This window comes from Hippichthys cyanospilos, chromosome 8, assembly GCF_059441005.1.
Source record: "Hippichthys cyanospilos isolate Australia breed blue-spotted pipefish chromosome 8, RoL_Hcya_1.0, whole genome shotgun sequence".
Classification (NCBI taxonomy): domain Eukaryota; kingdom Metazoa; phylum Chordata; class Actinopteri; order Syngnathiformes; family Syngnathidae; genus Hippichthys; species Hippichthys cyanospilos.
The window spans coordinates 17,664,002-17,686,723 of NC_142376.1; the positions used below are offsets into that span (position 1 = coordinate 17,664,002).

At 38.6% G+C, this 22,722-nt stretch overlaps 1 protein-coding gene across 5 annotated transcripts in view; it reads left to right on the top strand.

The window, feature by feature from the left end:
- Positions 1-16,249, top strand: part of khdrbs2 (KH domain containing, RNA binding, signal transduction associated 2) — a 63,982-nt gene extending 47,733 nt beyond the window's left edge. Inside the window, exons 7-13 of one of the 5 annotated variants that reach the window (XR_015866348.1) lie at positions 5,574-5,656; positions 5,885-5,937; positions 8,775-8,871; positions 10,807-10,851; positions 13,366-13,438; positions 14,869-14,885; positions 14,976-15,928. Coding sequence is in view for 1 of the 5 variants with exons in the window: in XM_088420950.1 (XP_088277076.1) it covers positions 5,574-5,656; positions 5,885-5,937; positions 8,775-8,869 (231 nt within the window). In the remaining 4 variants the exon portion in view is untranslated. The other 4 variants (XR_015866349.1, XR_015866350.1, XR_015866347.1 and 1 more) reach the window with 4 other exon arrangements.
- Positions 16,250-22,722: the final 6,473 nt, after the last annotated feature.

Here is a 22,722-nt window from a genome sequence, read left to right on the forward strand (position 1 = left end):
CTTGACCACCTCTGCCAATGGTATGGAGTGGTATTAATTCACACGCATGTGCAGAAGGTACTTTAATAGTCAGAGAGATGTACATCTGTCATTTTTCTTGTGTGATGCGCCGATGGACGGGCTGACGCCATGTGGAGTATATATATATATATATATATATATATATATATATATATATATATATATATATATATATATATATATATATATATATATACACACACACACACATATAGTGGTAGATCCAGATTAAAAAGACAATGCTCTATCGTGTAAATAAACTTGCACACTTTGCCAAAAGTATATTTTTACCCCACGATATTGTTGATCATCATTTGTGTCCATTTTACTTTGCAAATTTTCCTGTGATGCTTTTTATGTCTTTTTAAAGTACACTTATGGCAATGGCATAACATGTCTTCGGGAGAACAGTAAAAGATATTAACACCATGATTACCACCATGCAGGAGTTGACAGCATGTTAGCTACACACAAACAGTTTATCAAATCCATAAACTCCCGTGATAAGAAGGTTAATGAACACAAGGTGAATGTGCCTCAGGTATTAGTCAGCTCATAACATGAACATTTTTGAAAACCTCAACTGACTTGGACTCGTAGAGGCTCACGCGAGAGATTCATTAAAAAAAAACGCTTCAAATCAAAAGTAAGACCATCTTGAGATTTTATCAAGGTCGGTTTCAACCTCAAGGTGATCTCCGAGTTCCACCCAAACTTAAAAAGGCAACCCTTTCACCGGTTGAGCCGATCCAAGGCTCCCTGCTAAGCGGAGCTCCCCTGTGTGCTGGCATGTGAAGATTGGGCTGTCTGCACAGGGAGATGCACTCATTACCAAACCAAATTGAGTTCTGATGTGGAGCCTGCATATTTCCGCAAAGTGAAAAAGCGCAATGTTTCTTCTCTTTGTAATTGAAGGTTGGATAGGAGGTTGGGAGCACAGAGACTAGGGATTACAGAAAGAAGATGAGTTTGTCCCGAACATTTTCTTCTCTCATACCTTACTTTGCCGGGACTTTTTTTCTGCTACATTAAACAGTTTACTTTGAGCGTCTTCTGAGAGTGAGTTTAGGGTCGATGTAATGCTTCTTTCTATGCCAAACCCGATATTCTACTCTGAGCGAGCTGATCAAACAGCAATCGCTCAGCGGGGCAGGTTTGGCTTTGCAAAGATGCGCCCTGTGTGGATATTGTGTCAATTTCTCCAGAGGCTGATGACTGATGGGCATTGTCAAAGTGTCAGGCTGGCTCCTAAAAGTGATACCATGTCCATAATGGCACCTATTGAGATTGGTATTGATTTAAAACTTCTACAGAAAGTACAAGGATGCTGGTTGTTATCATGTTTCTGTGCCTCTTCATAATTTATGAATTCAATATTCGTTCGCTATATCTTTCTATGACAAATCTCACCTTGCTATAACCTTTCTGGCACCATTACATCTGCCAGATGGAAGCATCAACTGCACCATTTATGAATAGTACTGCAAGGGATGGAATAGTTCCAATAGCTTGGGAAATACAGTATTTAATTGGACAAGTTGTACAGCTCATGTGAATTAATTAATTCAGTGGCTTTCACTGAAAGTTTGAGGACTGTGAGTTATATGAGCAGACTTTGTTTGGTTATGAATATTTATGTATTTTCAGAGTAGGTATATGTTTCAGTTTCCCTGCAGTCCCCATGAGAATATACTGTACAGAAAATGGATGCAGGTATTTGGGGCCATTTTTTTCTCATAGATTAAAAATCTCAATCGCAATCATAAAATGTATCAAGAAATGTATTTTTCATTGTCAAACTCCCTCGTTTTATGCCTATGAATTCATACACACAACATTTCCCATTCACTTACAGATCTGATGTGACATCTGATTGCTGAGATGTTTCGGTAGTTAAAAAAAAAAAGAATTAATTAGAACATGAACCTGTCATTGAAAGTACATGAGAACTCTCTCTCGCAAGAATGAGATGACGTTGAGAGAAAAGTGAGTTTAACAAGACGTATATCATCGTATTGTACTTGACTCCCTTCTTGTAGCTTCTCCCACCATAGAATCGTTTCCTTTACTCGTCCCTGCAGACTGTCTTACCGACCAGCAGACTTCTCTGTTAAGACTTGTGTCTTTGAAGCCTTAAATATAAAAGAATCCAAAAAGACAAATTTGTTTTAAAATGTATTTTACCGCTTCAACCTATATCCTAAAAGATTCCACAACAAACAAAACAAAATCATGAGCCTATGTTTAAAGGTTTTCTAACCTTGTTGTATGCCTTCGTTGAAATTCACAACCAGAACTATGATGCGAGGCAAACTGGAACAAAATAATATATTACAGCATATTTATACATTCATATTGGTCTTTACATATGAATACATCTCATTACACTTTGCGTGTTTCTTTTGTGAATAACTGATCTCGTGATAGGCTGTTTTCCATCTCATGTGGTGCAATCATGGTTGTCACACAAAAGCTATCAAGAGACTATTTGGGATTAATGAACACTGTTGCACCTCGGTGTAATTAAATGACCGAAAGTGTTATTCCCGTTCTAAAAAGAACCCAATCAGAAGGGCATTAATGCAATGAACGACGTGGGTGAGGGGCGTTATTCTATTCGAGCTGTATGCATAATCATGAAAGAAGTGATCAATTAATAGCTGTATGGAGCTGAAGTAACTGTATATACATACAAACACATGTAATCAAGCGGACAACATGAAGTTGTCTATTGTATTCTGTGTACGCATGCTTAAAGAACAGTCTTGGACACACTTCAAAAATATCTGCGCTCAACCAGAAGTCAGCATTTGCATCCGGCGCGGGATTTTAGTATTCAAGCTCTATATTAACACAGCTTGATATAAGCTGGCATTTTGTACTTTTGTACTTTGTACTTTTGTACATCACTGTGCCTCACATGTGCTAAGCTGCAAAATTCCGTTTTTGCTATGATATGAAAGTGCTTCTAATGCAGATCTCTTATCCAGTCAAAGGAGGACTGTTTTCCTGAGATAAGATATCTGCTTTTTCAGCAGTCGGTTGATGTTTCCGCCGTTATGTATTAATAATATATTTTCCTCTCTCACAGTATGCTGCAACAGCATGGGATATAATTTGGGGCCACTTACATTAAATATGTGTTACGCCAATTGAATATGGCAGAAGAGTGTGAAAGGAACCGCAAAGGCAGATTCAAAGAAAGACCCAATGAAATCTTGTACAAATGCCTTCACTATGGCTACCAAGGTCTTAACAAAAATGCATTATACGATCATTGCTTTTGCAGGAATGTGTTATGTAGGAATTTTATGACATCAATATAGCAACAATAGTATAACGTCAAATTAATGTTCATAAAAAAAACTTTAAATAAAAAATACAAAGTTCATGTTTAGTACTGATCATAACTTAGATGATAAGTAGAAATTGATTTTTTGAGAATTGTATATGTCTATGTAATGCATAATGTAACATGAAAACCTGAATGTGTGTGTGGATTTTTAATAGTTCTTCAAGCAATATATTCTTCAAGGGTTAATGGCACAAGGTTCTTGTTAACTATAGTTAAAAAAAAACAAGTAGAAAGGGAGAAAAGGACCATAAAAATGAACGTAAAATTGAATGTAAAAAAAAAAAAAGTAATAATAAAATATAAATTACCTTTTAAATAGGACAACCCCAAAATGTAAAGTATACAGGAAGACGCAGTATTATGGCTTAACAATACTATTTTTATGAAACGAAAAGCAGATGTATGTATGACTTATATGTACAGAAAAGTCAGTCATTGAATAAATTACTTTAGGGTAAACAATTTGGCACTCTCAAAGAAGCTTGTGTTTATGGAGTTAAATTAGCCTTATATTATACACCTATAATGTGGTGAGCGTGGAAATTGTTGGTCAAATTTGAATTGCATTGCTTGCTTCTGCAAAACCAGAGCCCTGCAACCATAACAGGGCTGAAAAACGCTAATGTGATTAAACACAGAGCTTTGGGAGGCTTTGAGAGGGAAAAGGAAACTCCATCATCTGTGGAAGCTGCAAAAGACACCCTTTTGAAAAGAGAAGAAAAATCCTCCCAGTTTAGCATTTTCTCGAAAAGATGCTTCAGATTTGTGTTTTTCGAGGAGGCGAACACTCTCTCTGGCCACTTCTGAGGACAACGTCCTCATCCGCTGCGCCGTATAAAGTTCAAAGTGGATCCATGTTCTACTAATTAAAAGACTCATGGCTCACTCTACTTAGACTATATTATTTAATGGAATGCAAAACTGAAGCAGAATATTAATCACAGAGGAGAAAAGACACAATTTGTTCAAATCTTGCCTCATTTTCCTTTCAAATTTTAACCTCTTTTACCCAAGGAACAAATAATGAAACTGAGAAAGTCATGTGGAAAATTGATTCCGCTTATCACATGTTTGAGGTGATAATAAGGGTTTGATTTGAGAGGGCCGTATGAATAAATAATGAGAATATGCCAGAACAAAAGGTGCATTTGCAAAGGTGGAGAGCGTGAAGAGCGAACAAGCGTTCACTGAGACAAAAACCTGCGCAAATCCCATTTTCCTTCCCATCCTGCTTTGCAGCGGCACATTCAGAAGCAGCTCGGCGTGAAGATCCGTCACTGTCGGGGGAAATGCAGGTTGTCAACTGATAATGAAGCACATGGCTACGGGCCTTCGGCTCCTTGCTGTCCTAATTATGCCCAATAAGAACCCTCCACCTTTGTGTTAACATTTGATTTATGCTTACCTGCCTGAATAAAAGGGCCCGTGTTATTTCTTTTCTTTTGCAGATGAGTGTCAAACTAGAAGACCATGCCTCATTAATAAGAGGATACAAGGGCACATTGTCCCTCCTGATAGTATTTTTGAAGGCCTTGTCTCAGAAACAGCAGAATCCTGAAAGTGAGATTTGACATAAATCTTCAGGGGAAACAAGCACCACTTCCTGTGTGCCTCGCAAATCGGAGGTTCTAGGTTTGATTCTCAGTTTCAGTTAGCTTCCTCCAATTGCTCTAGCCTCCTCCAACATTTCAGTCGGATAAGTCCTTGCAATCAAAAAGTCTCCTCTGAAAGCTTTCAAATTATATTTCCACTTTGTTCCAAGACAATTACTTTGTGACAAAGGGAAAAATACAGTGTGTATTTTAATAGCTTTATGAGCACAGAACAGGCTTGCCATTACCAAAAGATGGAAGTGATCCAGTTAGGGAATGTTTTGTTTGTTTTCTGCAGAAAACTTAACAGGCATTCTCGTTTGGTATTTGGAGTGTTGTCAGTGGATGTCTGCGCATGTCCTCTTTGTAGCTGTTTATCAAGCTCTTCGATGAAACCTCAGAACGTGTTCATTTTGTTCAAATAAAGGTACATGTTCGACTGCAGCCCTTGATCAATACTTGCGGTATTGCATGCATTGTTCTAGTTTCCTCCTGCATTACGGACACTGCCTGCAGTACTACTCAGCATTGATTTTTTTTCACTTAGAGTGCAAATGAATGAGTTGAAGAGCCAATCGTCTTGCTCACACCATCCTCCCTCGCAGGGCTACGACGATGGATACGGTGACGAATACGATGATGGAAGCTACGACACCTATGACGATAACTACAGCAATCAGTCGAAGAGGTGACATTTGCACACAGTTAAACAATTTAGCATTTGTTATTTAAGTCTGCTGTTTACTCACGTGCATCTCTAGCGGTAAAACCGTCTGTAGAGGTGTTTAACTTTTAGCAAGCAGATATTTTAAAAGGAATAACAGATTATTCATTCTCACTCAATGCATTCATTGAAAATGTAAAATAAATACAGTGGGACTGACATTTGGTACTGTTGACGTCTTTCCTTTTTTAGCATCTCAGAATATTATGGACAGGGAACTAATGGCAAGTCCTACAACAATTATGGTAAGTGATTATGATAACTTATCAATGACCGTTTTTAATGAATAAGTCTTACTAGTGTAGTTTTGGCCACCAGACTTGCGTTAAACAGCATCGATCCATTCATCCATCCATCCGGGGGTCGGGTCACGGGGGCAGCAGCTTGAGCAGGGAAGCGCAGACTTTCCTCTCCCCAGCCACCTGGTCCAGCTCCTCCAGGAGGATCCCCAGGGGTTCCCAAGCCAGCCGAGAGATATAGTCTCTCCAGTGTGTCCTGGGTCGAGCCTAGAGCCTCCTCCCAGTGGGACATGCCCGGAACATCTCCCGAGGGAGGTGTCCGGAACGTATCCTAACCAGATGCCCGAGCCACCTCAACTGGCTCCTGTCAGCGCGGAGGCGCAGCGACTCGAAAGGGAGTCCCTCTCAGATGACAGAGCTTCTCACGCTATCTCTAAAGGAGAGCCCGGAAACCCTGTGGAAGAAACTCATTTCGGCCGCTTGTATCCAGGATTTTGTTCTTTCGGTCACGACCCCCAGCCCGTGACCACAGTTGAGGGCAGGAACGTAGATCGATCAGTAAACAGAACGTTTCGCCTTTCGCTCTTTTTTCACACCGACTGACCAATAATCTGTCGATCTCCCGTTCCATCTTGCCCTCACTTGTGAACGAGACACTTGAACTCCTCCACTTGGGGCAGGACCGCATCCCCGACCCTGAGAGGGCACTCCACCCTTTTCCAAGTGAGGACCATGGTCTCAGATTTGGAGGTGCTGATCTTCATCCCAGCCGCTTCACACTTGGATGCTTTTAAAGAGCAAAGAGGAAAAATTATGCGTTGTGAGGGTCATTCTCCGTGAATGTTTACTGCCATATTTAGGATCAGTGGACATTTTACAATGTTATGCTCCAACAATCAACGATGAGGATGAAGAAAAGAATGATTTGTATCAAGTTTCCAGGAATTTGTACAAAAATTACAGCTAATCATGGGTGACTTTATTGCCAAGATTGGCAGCGACAATAAAGAACTTGAAACAATAATTAGAAGAGAAGCTACAGAAGAATAAAAATCAAGAGATTACTAAATCTTTTAACTTTAAACCAGTTAGTGATGGGCAGAAGCAATTTCCAAAATCATTAGGTAACCATGGGTATCTCCAGATTCAATTACAAACAGCTAGCCCAAATTTGTATTTTTATGAATTTCTGTAGGTTCCTTCAAGATGTTCGGGTCTGAAGTAGATGTAGGATTAGCTAAATTCAAACAGAGGAGAGTCCTTTTTGGGCAAAAGAACAAGAGACCCAGATATGATTTTGCAGTCTTGAAAGACATAAACAAACTTCAGGAGTTTAATATTAAGTCACAGAACAGGTCTGAAGCACTTCAGAATTTAATGGTAAACGGGGAATCAAAAGAAGGTGGGATGCTATTGAGGTCTGTGTCAGCAAATTTGCAAGGAAGTAGTTGGACCATGATGGAGGACAAGCTCAGCAAACCATAATGACTAGTGAACTATAAGAAGGAAAATGCTATAAAAGATAACTGTCAGAAGAAGTGATGGAGGAAGAATTACTCAATATTTTGGACCCAAAATATACAGTATACCAGATATTCTGAAAAGGAAGACTTTTTAAATGGAGTCGGGCAGAGATAGTGACCCATAACGCAAATAAATCCGCTGGACCAGATGGAATTCTGGGCAGCAGGGGTTCTTAAGGCGAAAGCCCCAATTTGTTTGTATAGGCATTTTCCATTTGTCCATATAATTCGAAAGAGGTAAACATCCCATTGGCGGTGATGCCAACCGTAAAAGGAATTACATCATGGTGTTTTAGACTTTATATTAAAATCTTGCCATTTTTGATTTAGTTGTTTAATGAAATAAGAGTTTTTTGGTGATTATATTTCTCACCAGAAAGTGAAAATGTTGGTTCCCTTAAGGTCTGCCCCTCACTGTATGGCTGCCACACCTCTTTCATGATGTCGTCCTAGTTCACCGTTGACTGCTTCGATAGTGTGGGCGTATGTTTGATCTACTACGTGGATAGGTGTGGTATGGGGATGTTCCTCGGCTCTGGTGTAGAGAACGCAGACAGCAGTAAACAGGATGTCTCAGAGGTGGATCAGTGAAAGAAAATAACACGTTGGGAGGTTGTTTAGGTGAGTGATAATTAGCATTGTAACATGGTTAAAAGCTCAGAAAAGTTGAGTTACTCCAATACGGTCTCTTTAACTGGCGGTCCATATTTCCCACCTCTATGTACGGGATCTGGAAACTGGAATAGAGCAGCATCTATATGCTGGTTCTCTTTTGGCTTCAACTGCAGTCATCGTGCCTTAAGGAAATGATGGATGCGCATTGTCATGGTGGAGTGTTTTGACTCTTGGATTTGGGCCTTCAAAACGGCTCATTCCAGGTGGGAAGAAAAATATCTGAACACAAGCCTTCCAGAACAAAAACATCAACTGACCTGCATGTCACAGGACGGGGCATTGCCAGCTGGCAGGCAGCTTTGCAGGCTTTTTGCACAACCAAATTCACACTGGAGTGTTGATGATAATACCCAAAAAGCAAGAGGGCAATGATTTGATTTTCTGCTCCATAAATATTTTCCTATTTGGAAGCTTGTTCAATGTGCCATGCAGAAGAGGTGGCCGCCTTTTTTGTAATGTGGCTCTAAAGGAGGATGGAGATGCTGACTGTCAAAGCACATCATTGCTCCGACAGAGGCCAAAGTCCTTGTAAAATTAATTTTGTGTAGAATTTCTTTCAATGAAATCTGCTCTCATGTATTCAGTGGCTGCAACAGAACGTCATACACGCGCACTCAAACTCAGATGTTTTTACTGATATTTCAGAGGATGGGTGGCCAACTACCCGCCCCAGTCTCAAAGCTCCAGTTCTACAGCTGACAAGAGGCGGGTACAGAAAACACCCATATGGTCGATTCTGAAGGTGCTCCACACATGACCTGCAACTTGTCTCAGATTTTTTTTGTTTTTTTTTAATTTGTCTGTCTCGAACACTGTCCCTTTCAATCGAATAGCCCCTTAAAGCAGTGACTTTTCAAAGTGTGATTCAACAGTTTGAAAAATGAATACTATCATTCTTAAGTAATCAGAATAAGGCGTGCTCAGTTCCTGCAGTGAGTTTTGGGTGAGCAGAATACTGCAAAAAATTAAATGAAGAAAAACCCTTTGTGAAAGAGATTAGATGCAAATATTACTGCTGAAACTGATTTCTAATAAATAGCACAACAGAGGATGTGCAATTATGAATTATTTGGTGTCAAAATTCACTGTGATACAGTAAAAAAAAAAAAAAAAAAAGCTAAAATGGCACACTAAAAGTATTGGAAATTCCCTGCTATAAGGTATATCCTGTAAATTGTCTGAAATGTTTGGTTCATCATAAGTTGGGAAAATGTTTTTCTCACAGGTTTTTTTAAAAAAATCACTTTTTGTTATGTATTTGTTATATATATATATATATATATATATATATATATATATATATATATATATATATTTATATTCAATGTGCAATATTTTTATTTACATAATATATTGCCTCTAACCCCTTGGTAAACTTCAATCACTTATTCAACGTGGATCAAGATAGTTTTCTTGTGTTGGTGAGCGATTTTTATTTTTTTTTTGACTCACCAGTTATTCAACATAAATAAAATACCCCCCCTTAATCCTCATGAAAAATGAGTAAAAAATATGACCTATGTACACCACTTTTAGTTTGTAAATGTAGCCAGGATTTTGTAATTGCAGGGTTGTGGTCAAATTATAGCTTGCAAGTCATTGCATGGATTCCAAAAGCAGTAGGAAGTTGAAATGAAGTTAAAGAATAAAAGACGATTCTAAATGACCCCGTGTTTCCCATATGAAGATGTCTCGTTAAAAAGGACTAATTAGGTCTAATCACATATCCTTCATTAACATTAGTGTTTCTCTGTGGTTGACAGCAATCAAGCATTGTACAGTGTGTACTTAATAATTAGTACTTTTGTTTTGTGTGTCCAATCTGTATTTGTACATAGAGTATTTAATAAAAAAAAAAAATATAAAAAAAGAAAGGATAAACCCCTGCATCATGTGTAAGACTCTAAATACAGTTGTATGATGGTTTGGTTTTTCAGTTGAATGCAGTGATGAAATCCATACTGTTTATACATTAACAGCTCGATAAGCAGTCCAATTTATCATTTAAGTTATACTTAAACATCCTTGGCTCTTATCTGATAACTGTTTCCCCCTTAATTCATCTTGTGAAGTTTGACATCAGTAAACAGACTGATAGACACTGAGAATCATATGCTGTAAAAGAGGTAAGAAGTCCTCTTATATTTTGTTATCTTTCACAAGTTGTGACTTAAGAGCACCACCAACATACTTCTTGTATATTCTGAATGACAAATCACAGCGTTCTTTTCACCTGCCTACTCTCATTGTCTCTTCTAACATTTTTTTTCTGTCATTGAATTTGAGATATTACAATGCATCTTTTAAACCTCATCGCTGCTGTCCAGTTAAACTCTAAACAGGTAACTAAAATACTGATTTAATATTTAAACCTAACATCCACTAACAAAAAAGTAAACCTGCCCAGAATAAGTATTCTGACCTAAAAATTCCTCTAATTAGATGCTTATAAAGCCGGCATAGTTAAAAATGACGATAAACAACACTAAAATGATGTTCTAAATGTCACATGAATTCAGTTTAAAACAATCACACATTAAATTTCAAGCCTTTGCCTTAAATTGGTTTACTTTTTTCACAGTGATGAAATGCAGTGACTTCTCAAATGCGTGCATGTGAGAATTTAATACGCTATTGTTTTAGATGTGAAATAAAATCGGTGTTTGTTTTCTTTTAGGGATAAAAGCACTGTAGTGGACAAGACGTATGGCTCATAAAACAGGTGAGAGGATGCATTTAGACTGACTATAAAACAATTAAACAAACCAATGAAATTTAACTTTGCATGTATATCATTGTGTAACTTAACATGGAAGGACACTTTAAAAGTTGTATGTTACAAGAAGCATTTTTAAAAGTATAAGCCCCATTCACTTGTAGTTTGCAACTACCAGTAAAACTCCTCTACGATGAAACCTGCATGTGAAAAAAAATCCATGCATTGAAGTCTTTCCTTCTTTTTTAGTTCCTCATACAATAATAAAAAAAAAAAACTATGTTGCATGACACAATTTTTTTTCTGCATTTGCGAAATTCACAACGGCGAAAACAAGCCTGCAGGAAAAGTCTCGCTTGGTTTATACTTGACGCGCTGGCACTTAATACCCGAAGCGGCTTTCCCCCGCAGTCAGACGATATTCTCCCATACTATAGGTGGCAGTAAATGGACTCTACTGCATACAATCAACACTACTCTGCAACAGAGGTAGAGAATCCTCGTAGATTCCAACGATGTAAATTCTTCCAAGCGTTTTTAAACAAACTCCTCATCTCTCCCCAACATGGTGTTACGGTATTTAGATATCGCTATTCCTTTTCAGACGATTCATAAAGGCAAACTTACATAAGCAATAGTTCGTCTGCCATGATGTCCATTTGTAAAAAAAATTCCGGAGGATACACATTGAGGAAAATCTGTTCGGCGTGGACTCCGCACTCAGTCATTTTCATGTGTGCAGCTGCGCACGAGTTTAAACCAAGACAACACATGAAGAGAGGATAAAAAGTGATAAAGGTGAAAGATGGATGAAGCAAAGTGAAAGACATTATGCAAGAAATGGATTTAAGTATGAAAAGATTTGGCAATCTCTCTTTTTTTTAATGTTGGATTGTTAGGTTTGTTTTTAACTTCAGTCAGATTTAGATTGCAGGACACGTTTTTTATCTTTTTGTAAACACACTCCTCGATTTCAAATAGCTTTAAAGGACAAAGCTGAAGGAGCCACTAACATTTCAGCAGTGGCTCATAATGCTCAGAGAACAGATTACATGAATGATCAAATTAAGTAAGAATAGACTTACAGGAACAAGCTTAGGCTATGTTTATACAAATACAATTTGAACAGAAGACACAACAGTGCTGTTGTCTTTTTATTTAATGTAACGGTGGAGCGTATTCAGCTTGTGTGGTTTCAGATTTTTGCATCCTTTCAGTGCCCGAAACGCCATCTAAGAAAAAAATAAGGGCACTCATAATCTAAAATTAAAATCACATTGTTGCATTTTTATACTTGACGGCAAGTAGTACAGCAGTCTTTCTCTTGGTTGAAAATTAAAAAAAAAAAAAAAAAAAAGGACTACTTTGCTCACACAACCACTTTAGTGTAGCAATATCTTTGAAGTCAAAGTCACAGTTTTGAATGTGCATTGTGGTTATTGCACTGAAGCTTGATTTGTAAAAATAAATGAATATATTAAATAATTTTTGTCAGAAATATCACTGTTAATTTTTTTCTTAGAATCATTCTGGCCTTCGCCAGTCTTTCACTCCGCCCTAAAAAAAAAAAAACGAGAGTAAACACTGCACCTATTCAGTAGAAGATTAGTATTGAAGATTTTTTTCTGTACATGGATAACGCTTTGCAGTTGTAATTGGCGAGATAGGCACACAAGTATAGTGGACCCCTGCGTTACAGTGTCCCTGGCTTACGTTTTTTTTCATGTTGCGATGTGTAATACTGAGTTTTTTCGTACCCTCTTTACAGTAGTTTCTCGGCTTTGTGACAAAAACAACTGTCATGACCCTGGGGGATTCGCTGTATTTGTGTTGTTTTGCCTCCATCTGCTGGCGTTTTTAGTTAATTGCACTTATTTACTATTGCTGTCAAACTGCCTCCATGCAACGCGTCACAATTCTGGTCTGCTATTGCCTGCTATTGCCTTACTCATTTCAGAATGGCGGAATGGTAAAGTGGTTTCAAAACCGTATTTACAGTGAATTTTACGGCTTAATTCAAACTTGAATGGGTTAGCCTTGGGTCCCAAGATTGCTCGTGATGTTATAGAGAGAAATAAGAAGATGATTTGATTTATTTGATTTATGGAAACGAAGCCGGAGATAATCACGACATACGAAGCTAGACTAGCCTAGGCAATCCTTACTAGGGAATATGGTCATAACAATCGGCACTCAAAGGTAAATAAATCCTTTATATATATTTTATCTATGATGTTTACTGATTGTATACACACATTGCACTTACTATACTATTTTGGTGCCAATTTTTATTATGTATGTACAATTTTGATGTTTTTGCCTGGGGTTCTAAATGCATTAGCTATTTAACATAGATTTGGATTGCCCTCCATACGGTGAATTCACCTTACGACCCCAACCGGGGAGTGGATTAAGCTCGTAACACAGGGGCCCACTGAATAAAAAATGTAACAATCTACATCGACAGTCTATTAAAGGCAGAGATATTTTAATTCAATGTTTTACATTGCTCTCTTTTAGGACAATTGTAGATTGCAGAAGCTACAGCAAGAGAGTGGGTTCAGCGCTCAAAACTGTTTAAGAGAGCAACGTGGTATGTACGTATGCTTGTACAGTACGCATGCATGCATGAAAGCAGGCAGAAAACAAGAAATGGACATGTTTTCATACAATTCGTTAATTTCATACAGGCTACATTCTGTATTAAAAGATAATGATAAAAATATTCAGTCTTTGAACGCTGACTTTTTAAACTCTCTATACATGTTGATGACCACATATTTGTCAACATTTTTAAAATAAGGATACATTTATTGCAAGGGTGTTAAACTTAACTTCGCTCAGGGGCTGCATGGAAGATTTTTTTTTCTCAAGCAGGCCGGACAGGTAAAATCATGCTATATATTTTGAAAACAGTCGGTGCCAAATATGTAGATTTTTGCCATGCGCGCCGGCCTGGTCCCCATTCCTCATGACTAGTGAAGGTCAACTGTAAATAAATTGATGAAAAGTACATTTAAAATAATAGATAAAGTGAAATAACTTCCAATATTGCACCATTCCTTTGCATGACATTTCTTTGAACTTTTTTTTCCATTCGTTCATAAAACACATATTTTGTATAGCACCCATAAGCTGAAGTAAAAATAAAAAAACAGATAAAATACAATGAAACAAAAACATCCAGTGGAATGAGAATGCCTCAATTATAATCAGCGGTTGTAGAACTTCTTTGCAAGCAGTGCAGTGAAGTGCAAAGACTTGAACAGAATTAAATGCTGTAGCACTGTCTCATTTTGGACACTGGGTAGCACTCACGTAATGACTTACACGACAGAAGACGTTAAAAAACTCCCAAAGAAGAAGTTATGATGTAACATCAAAAATGGAAGTTCTTTGTGCTAACTGCTGAGCTGTAAATAAATCAAACTTTAAAAGAAATACAAGATTTATTGTTTATGCGGACCAAAGTGGAATGTTTTCTTACTTTGGTCATGTGACTCAAGATGAGCACTTAGGCAGCGTGATGTCATTTTCAGTCAACAGTGGCAAAATGGCCACCCCCTGAGAGGGATAAAAATGAGCGGATTTTTTTTCGTTTAATTCAAATTCAACAAACACGATTTTAATCAGAATCTGGTGTTTTCACTTTTTGGGGGGAATTTAACATGTAAGACAATTTTTGACGTGACTTCCCCTTTAAAGTATAGGAAATTTTAGCGCTTGCATAGTGACTGGAGTTTCACCTTTTTTTTTCCTACTTGTCTGCACTGTATAACTTTTTAGTTTTTTTTTTTTTTCAGTCATTAATACTTGTTGCTGGAGTTTCTCAGTAAATGTATATCATTTGTTACGCATGCATCTATTTGCGAATGCCTCCACAAATCCTTTCCACAAAAAGCTTGTCGTTGCAGTTTTATGGGGGTGTGAATGCGACTGATGAAACTCCTATCCCATTCAGATTACATGGAGGATTTTCAAAAAGGATCATTCTACTCACTGTGTATTTGTCTTGTTTTGCAGAAATACTCCAGTCTAAGGTGCTTAAAGACTTCGCGGCTGTCATCACATTTCTTCATCCTTCAGTCCACACAAAGAGTCACTGTCTTTTTTTTTCCCACATTACACAGCCCTTGGCGCATGAATGCAGCATGAAGAAGTGGACGGAGCCTTTCTGTTGACACAAAAGCAACCATTTTTTCTTTGGGGCAGGCGGAGTTGTTTCCGATGAAAGCGATGGCATTTGCCTGACTGATTTACCAGGTGTAAGCAATGCATTCACAATGTGCTGGTAGTCCCAGGAGGAACTTCACCTGGCCGACGATTTACATGAAATGCGTAATATCATTCTTGTGAGTAGTTCAAATGAAATATATATTTTAAACTGTTGGAAAGCCTATATTTGATGACATTGTGTTGTGACGTCACATTTCCCATTGACTCAGCGTTACTAAAATCCCTGTGAGCAAGTGTTGGTACAAACAGCAATAATGAAAGCAATAAAAAGTAAACATTTGGATTGTTCAACTTTTTTCCACATTTTCAATCACACTTTCCTCTGAGGTCATGTGTATTATTTCTTTCTTTCTTTTGTAAGACCCATTCGAGTTTATCGTGCTGGTGAAAGAGGGGCATTTTTTTCTTTTGGATATTCGGAAAATAGGATTGTATTCGGAATTTAAAACTAAGAAAAAATAATAAATAAAAGCATTTATTTCCCTTCACTAAATTTCAGAGGTGGTGCTGCACATTGGATTCCAACTCAACTCATAATTCGAACACAGGATGATTAGACTTTATTCCACGATATGCATAGGAATCGGGTGTTCTGATGCTTTGAGCTTTTTGTGACTAAAACTCCTCAGAATGGATTATTTGTATTTGAATAAAAGTTTTTATTTACAGATTTTTAGAAATGAGCTTCAATTGTGGAGCTCTGTGTTTCAAATTGTATGTCGTTATGTCCTCGGCATACTTGTTCGCCTTCACGCCAATTTGATTGGCTTGATTGGGATTGGCCAATATTTGAAATTTTATTCAAAATGGGTGAGTATCTATCACGTCACAATAAACAGCGCAATCAATGATGTCATGTGTCGTGTGAATGTTTAGAAGGGTAACCCAAAGCCTTTTATTTGCCATGGTGTGTTCATTTTTTAAAGTGTTAGAAATGTCTGCTGTGGAATCATTTCCTTATTTGTGGTACAGTATTTACTTGATGTTATGAATTAATGTAATTATGATACAGTAATTTCATTTCATTAAGTTGCTGTATCTATTATTTCTGTCTGTTTTTAATTCCTCCTAGCGTTGGTGTTTTCACCTGTGCATCACTGTCAATTTAGAGCATGGCAAAGAGTGTTAAACTATAGCAAATATGTTTTATAAATATTATATACATATCTTTGTGATCGTCTCTAAAAATCCTGATCGGGTAAAGTCTAATGTCTGAAATGATCCAGAACTTGAATTCATAAAATCTGTTATTTTATGCATGGAACACTTGATCATCTTCAAACACATTATAAGAGAAACGATTTAAACTTTAATATCAGTAGAGCCATTTTTTTCTGTGCTCGTTTGTCATTCATCTGTGAGGACCATCGCGTTTAATTAAAATACCACTTTCATGTCTTTTAGTCACGTAAAATCCTGCTCACTGGTGTTTTGTATTGAAGTGAAGGCTTGACCATGACTGAAATAGAATTTGTGAAATATTAATGTGAACAAGAAGACACCAAAGGTTGCAAAATATTCATTTGCCACTTTATCCAGCGGTACGATAATACCGTCTGCCTATGTATTTAAATTGGCTGAGAAAGCAAGAGTTGTTTTCACATCTGCAGCTTGCTGTTACTTGGTTACTCGCTAACACATGCAGCGGGCTTGTGTTAACAACAAATGATTGCTCGTTGATCTTTGGCGATAACATTCCGTGGCATTTCCCCAAATAAACAACTATTTTATCCTGACGAGAGACAAAATGATTGTTTCAAAATAGCGAGATGAGATCACGAGCGAGGGAGGTCATTTTCTTTCCATCACGATCTCAAGGACGAGTTGATTGTGTCTGGCTCTCGAGGCCGCCTCTCAATCAAGGACATCACACAAGATGTCAGATGTGTGTTGACACATTGTAACTGCGGGAACCATGGAGGCACGCAGCGGATTGAGAAGAATTAGCGGCGCAAGACTAAATTTCAGAATGTGGCGCCCCAAAGGCTCGCTGTATGGACATACTGTGCACAAACAGCATGTTAGCACTTTTTGAAACGAAAAACGCAAATAGGATCCTACTTTGACAAAAAAGATGCTTAGAAAGGCACTCATACCAATCTTATCAGACATGTCACCATGCCAATACAACAAGCTAAACTAAAATGTTAACACAAGCACATGAACGAATATGATGGATTTGTTTACACATTATTTTTCATTAAAAACATAGTATCTTTGGTGGCCAATGTGAAAAATCACACTAGTGTTCTCTTTAAACAACACCAGGGGTGTCTAAACCTGGCCACGAAGGCCCGCAGTCCTGCATGTTTTTTGGTATTAACGTGCCCCAAGACTGTTGATTCAAATGATCGAGATTGTTATTAAGCTTCTGCAGAGCTTGCCGATGACCTGATCATTTCAATCAGGTGTGCTGTAGGATGGAAACATTTTTAAAAAAATACAGGATAGTGGTCCCTGAGGATTGCATGTGGACATTCCTAAACTACACCGATCCAAACTAACAGCTATCACCTAATAAATGAGCTAACTGGTATTACCGATGGCATTTTCCCAATCGTATGCTTTGTTATTCATCTTCAAAAAGGAAAAAAACACGCAGTTTGACTAGTTTGATAACAGTGACTCAAGGCGACTATATTAAGGGAACGGCGGCACGGGTCAGAGGTCATTTGTTCAATTCCAGCTTATCCTGTCCTCCTGTGTGGAGTTTGCAGGTTGTCTCGGCGCTTGCGTGGGCCTTTTCCTGGCAACCCGGTCTTCTCCCATATTCCAAAAACGTGCATGGTAGGGCACGCCAAATGGCCCTTAGGTATGATTGTGAGTGTTTGGTTGTTTGTCTCTGTGTGCCCTTCGATTGGCGAGCAACCAGTTCAGGGTGTCCCCTACCTACTGCTCTAAGACAGCTGGGATAGGCTCCAGCATGCCTGCAATCTTCACTAGTTCTACAACAAAAAGCAGCAAAGAAAATGGAAGAAAATAGTCTTTGTCCATGAATACATTTTTAAAAGGCAGATCAAATATTGGATGTTTTGTATCTGATTTTTCTCCCCCTGAGGTTGCAAAACATAAGGAACATTATTACAAATAACAAGCATAAATTTATTTTACTGTAGCAGATCTGCTTAGACAGCTTTACAATGAGTCAGAACCCAAATCACCTGAGTGTAAAGAGAGCAGTCAGATTCCCTAACAGTTTCTGATGATTTTCATGTTTGTTTGCTGTGACAGCAATCTGGGATTGAAGCCAGGTGACAGAAGGTACGGGTATTTAGCTTGAGCTGTACATTTGTTTTAGGAAGTTGCTTCCTACCGCAGTTTGTCTGCTATCTCAAAGTGTATTTAGTATGAAAGCTTTTTTCCACCCCCCCGAGCTCATTAAAGCTATTTTTGCAGAGATGATGAGCTTTGACATGTTGTTTTGTGGGCGCGTGGATAGACTAATCAGCGAGAGCACTTGGCCAACATTTCATCACAAATAATACAACTGGTTTTTCATGCAAGCTCTTTTACAGGATAAGAATATTGCAACACCATCATGCAAAGCAGTGTGAATATATATATATATATATATATATATATATATATATATATATATATATATATATATATATATATATATATATATATATATATATATATATAAGCGCATTGCGATATATTTGTAATACATATTGCAATATATTGTGCAATATTTAGAAAAATAAATCTATGGCGTATACATTATTGACTGAAAAAAAACAAGGGAATTATTTGAACAGACACATTTCTATTTATTCATTTTCAGAAGCCACACATCATTGGCCTCTATGAAACATTGTTTTTCAAAAAAAGCATCACGTCCACATTTTTTTTTAATTCAAGGATGTCACAGTTCACCAGTTCAGCCACCTCACTCCCAGCCTCACCTGCTCAGCCCTCCTGCTAATCACCCCAAACACTAACACCTGCTGCCACTCACCCGCCTAGTATAAAGCCCGCTCACTTCCATCCACAACCTGCCAGATTGTCTCTATGCATCACGCCGAGCTTTCCAGCGACTCCTCCTGCCAGCCTGCCCGTTGCCTGACCCTGTTTGTTCCTGACCACCCGACTGCCCGCCGAATTGACCGAAGTATTGGTATTTCGACCCTGTCTGCCTCTGACCACCCGCTAGCCTGCCGTCTTAATCTGTCTGCCCGAGCCCTCCTCCTGTCCCGCTTCCTCAGCCCGGCTCCCAGCCAAGCCCCGCTCTCCTGACTCCGAGACCCCCTAGACTTCTTCGCCACGCTCTCGTCGGCTTCCACAAACCACCTGCACATTCTGTTTAATAAACTTTCTGCATTTGCCCTTACCAGTTGTGCGTGCGCTTGGGTCCTCTCTCCTCCCGTCGTCACAAAGGATACACTTGACTGTGTTAATATGTCCCCAGCGGTTGGGAATACTCTTTCAGATGGCACTAATGTGTAATAAATGCAGAGGTAGCATTTTGCCACACGTGCCTCTGATTGCGCACCACTTCCTATTATTCTTTTTCTGCCATTTTAGCTCTTCGGCCCAAAACAGATCTTTAACATCACTCGCATTTTGGTGAAAGATAATATGACAAAAACCAAGGAGAAATCTGTTGATATATTTGATCATATATTTTTTTCTTCATTTTGTGAAAATTACCCAGCATATAAAACTGTCACGTTCTGTCCGTCTTTGTTATGGGATTTAGTTTGTGTAGTATCAGTTATAGGTTCTCTGTGTTTCCCCCCGCGCCTGTCGTCACTGTAATTAGCCTCACCTGTCACCCGTGTGTTCCAGCCTATTGTTTCCACCAGTCAGTTTTCCCCCCCGCCCCTTGTTGTTCCCAGGTGTCTTGCTTCTTAATTAGTTCTGTTAGTATTTAAGCCCCAGTGTGTTGCCCATCCCTTGTCGGGTCATTGTTCGTCTTCCCCCCGCTGTCTTGCCTCGCGCTGCCCTGGACCCATCCTTCCCGTGTTGCCTCCCGTTCCTTGTTGCCCCAGTAAGTTTGAGTTTAGCGTTTTTGTTGTACTTTGTATTATTTTTTTTGGGTTCTTTCCAACCCTGCCTTCGTTTGCGACTAAACCTCAACCTTGCGCCTTACCCCATTCTGTCCTGCGTTTTATTGGTTCCACCTTTCCCACGTCCCGCACCTCCTCAAGCCGCCATGCCCAACCATGACGAAAAGAAACAAAACATAATAAAACAAAGCACAACTTGAAATCTCTACATTTCCATTTGAATTAAATGCAACATGCAATTCTACTGCTCGTTAATATGGCTGCTGATATATTATTCCGCTTCTCTGGAACACGGTGCGTAAGCCCGAGATATGACTACAACGGCAGCGTATCAAGTTTTCTTTTTCTGCTGTTTGCTCTTTTCCTCTGTCACCACTTCTGCTTTAGAACATGGCCTCACTTGAAAGGTAATGTAACATTTAATGTGGTGTTTTTGAAGCGCTTGGAATGATTTACATATAAAACATGATTCATAACATGACAGAAACGATGATATGAAAAACACTGTGGAGCAGAATTATTTTTAAAAAAAAAATTACAAAAATAAGGCTTCAAAACCGATACGTGATATATTGGAAACTGTAAGTTGGTTAGCTGAAATAATATGCTAGTTGGTTTCAAGAAAACATGATGTTAAAAAGAGACATTTTCCTAGCCTGTCAAATTCAAATGAGCTACTGTTCACCCTCCCCCCATTATAATGCCCTGTGGCTATATTACTCATCAGAAAATATTGCTTTAGTCTACGTCTCAGAAAAAGCATTCCTAGTCCACAGACAGCATGGATATGGTAATATCTTCAGAAAATACCTGCAGAAAATAAATCACTTTTTTTTTTTATTGTCAATAAACCGGTCAATGACAAGGTTACAAGACATGAGTAATGTGATCTGTGACGAATTAAAAAAAAGGAGCCCTCTCTAGCCACATTTCGTGCTGTGATAACGTTTCTTCACATGCACTTGAAATACATGAAGTTGGCTTGTTGACGATGTTAATGCTAGGTTGGCATCGCTTGCACCGCTGTTTTGTTTGTTACGCTTTGTTTGAGAATGGCACTTGTGCTCATCCGTGAGCGTGGTTTTGGTGAAATTCGAGGATGGCGGATAAGTGAAATGAAGAAACATCCAAATGTTGCAAACAGTTAAAACATCTCATCCGGCCTTTCAAATACAGAAGCAAATTGAGTGATGATGGTTTTAAAGTATAGGCCCACCTGCAGTGGCTGAAAATCTGTGGTATAAATTAGACAGACACCTTTTTAAACACATTGATCATGTACAATTCAGCAGTGATATCATGCGCATCAATTATTTCTGAAATGTCTTTTTTCTTTTCCTAATCCAAATTACAGTAATAATTGCCTTGGCTCAACGGAGCTTGGATATCTTTACTGTTGTCCTGGTTTTGAATAAATCTCAGCAAAGGTGCGCTTTTCCCACACATGGTATGCGTACGGTATCCATGGCTTGAAAAAAAGTAGAAAGGTGAAAAGCCACAACATTAAGTGCAAAGTGTGAATTCACAAGGATAAAAATTTGCACTGACAATTTTTAGGCTGAGGCTGCAACGTCCTTCGAAGTATTTTATTTTTCATTCCAAGGGATCTGAAATTGAGAGCTTGTCCTCTCATTATATGATCATAGCCGGTTAAATTTCCATTCCTTTGCTGAAGCGCAGCACGCCAGGAAGGAAAATAAGTCGCTCGTCACTTCTCTGCAGTTGTTTACCACACGCGTCGTTCTTCACTTATGTATGCTGCTTCTATCTCGTTCACTGGCACCTCATTGATCATCTTCCCAGCCTCTTCACGATGCAAATTAAATCCCAGTCATTATTTCAGGTGAAGCGCTACAACCGTGCGAGTCCAATCAACTTACACGCGGCGTGTACAAGGCAGACAATGAAGGCACGGCCGGCTTCAATATTGTTTTTCATTTCTTTCATCTGCGCACACCCTCCTGAGGTCAGCACAATGACATGTCAGATAAACGCCTCGGACGACAGCAACTGTGATGGGGGTGTCAAGTTCAGCATTATCAATGTCCTGAATGAAATGTTTTCTGGTTTACCCAAAATTGTTTATTTCCTTTCGCATCGGAGTTGTTCCTTTCAACCCGGACAAAAGAACAAAAGCAATGGAATTGTTATTTGAATATCACTGGGTGAGACATTCAGCCGTGTTGTAATAATATTCATCCAGTTGGCAGATGATCAAGGTCATGTTAAAATGGTGACTCAAGAGTGTCAAATTTGCCATACAATGTAGCTTCTGGAATGTGCTGTAAGTACGCTGCCCTTACAAAGATATGAATAATCTGCTTTTTGCTTGACAACGATAGTGTCGAGCAGTAACTTTTTTGGGGGGATTTTGCAATACTGTACCCAATGTTGTGGCTCTTTGGTGTACAGTATGTAGCTTTTGCTCCACAGCTCCATTCACAGGTAATTTTCTTTTCAGATACAAAATAAGTATTTATTAGAGATGTTCCTGTAAGGGTTTATGCTGCCAATTCAGATATCAATCATTCATGAGTGTTGAGTGAAGATTGGATGATCTCAATTTCAATACCAACGACATGGCTTAGCTCAGTGCTTCTTAATTATATTTTCCAAAGCCCCGTAGGAA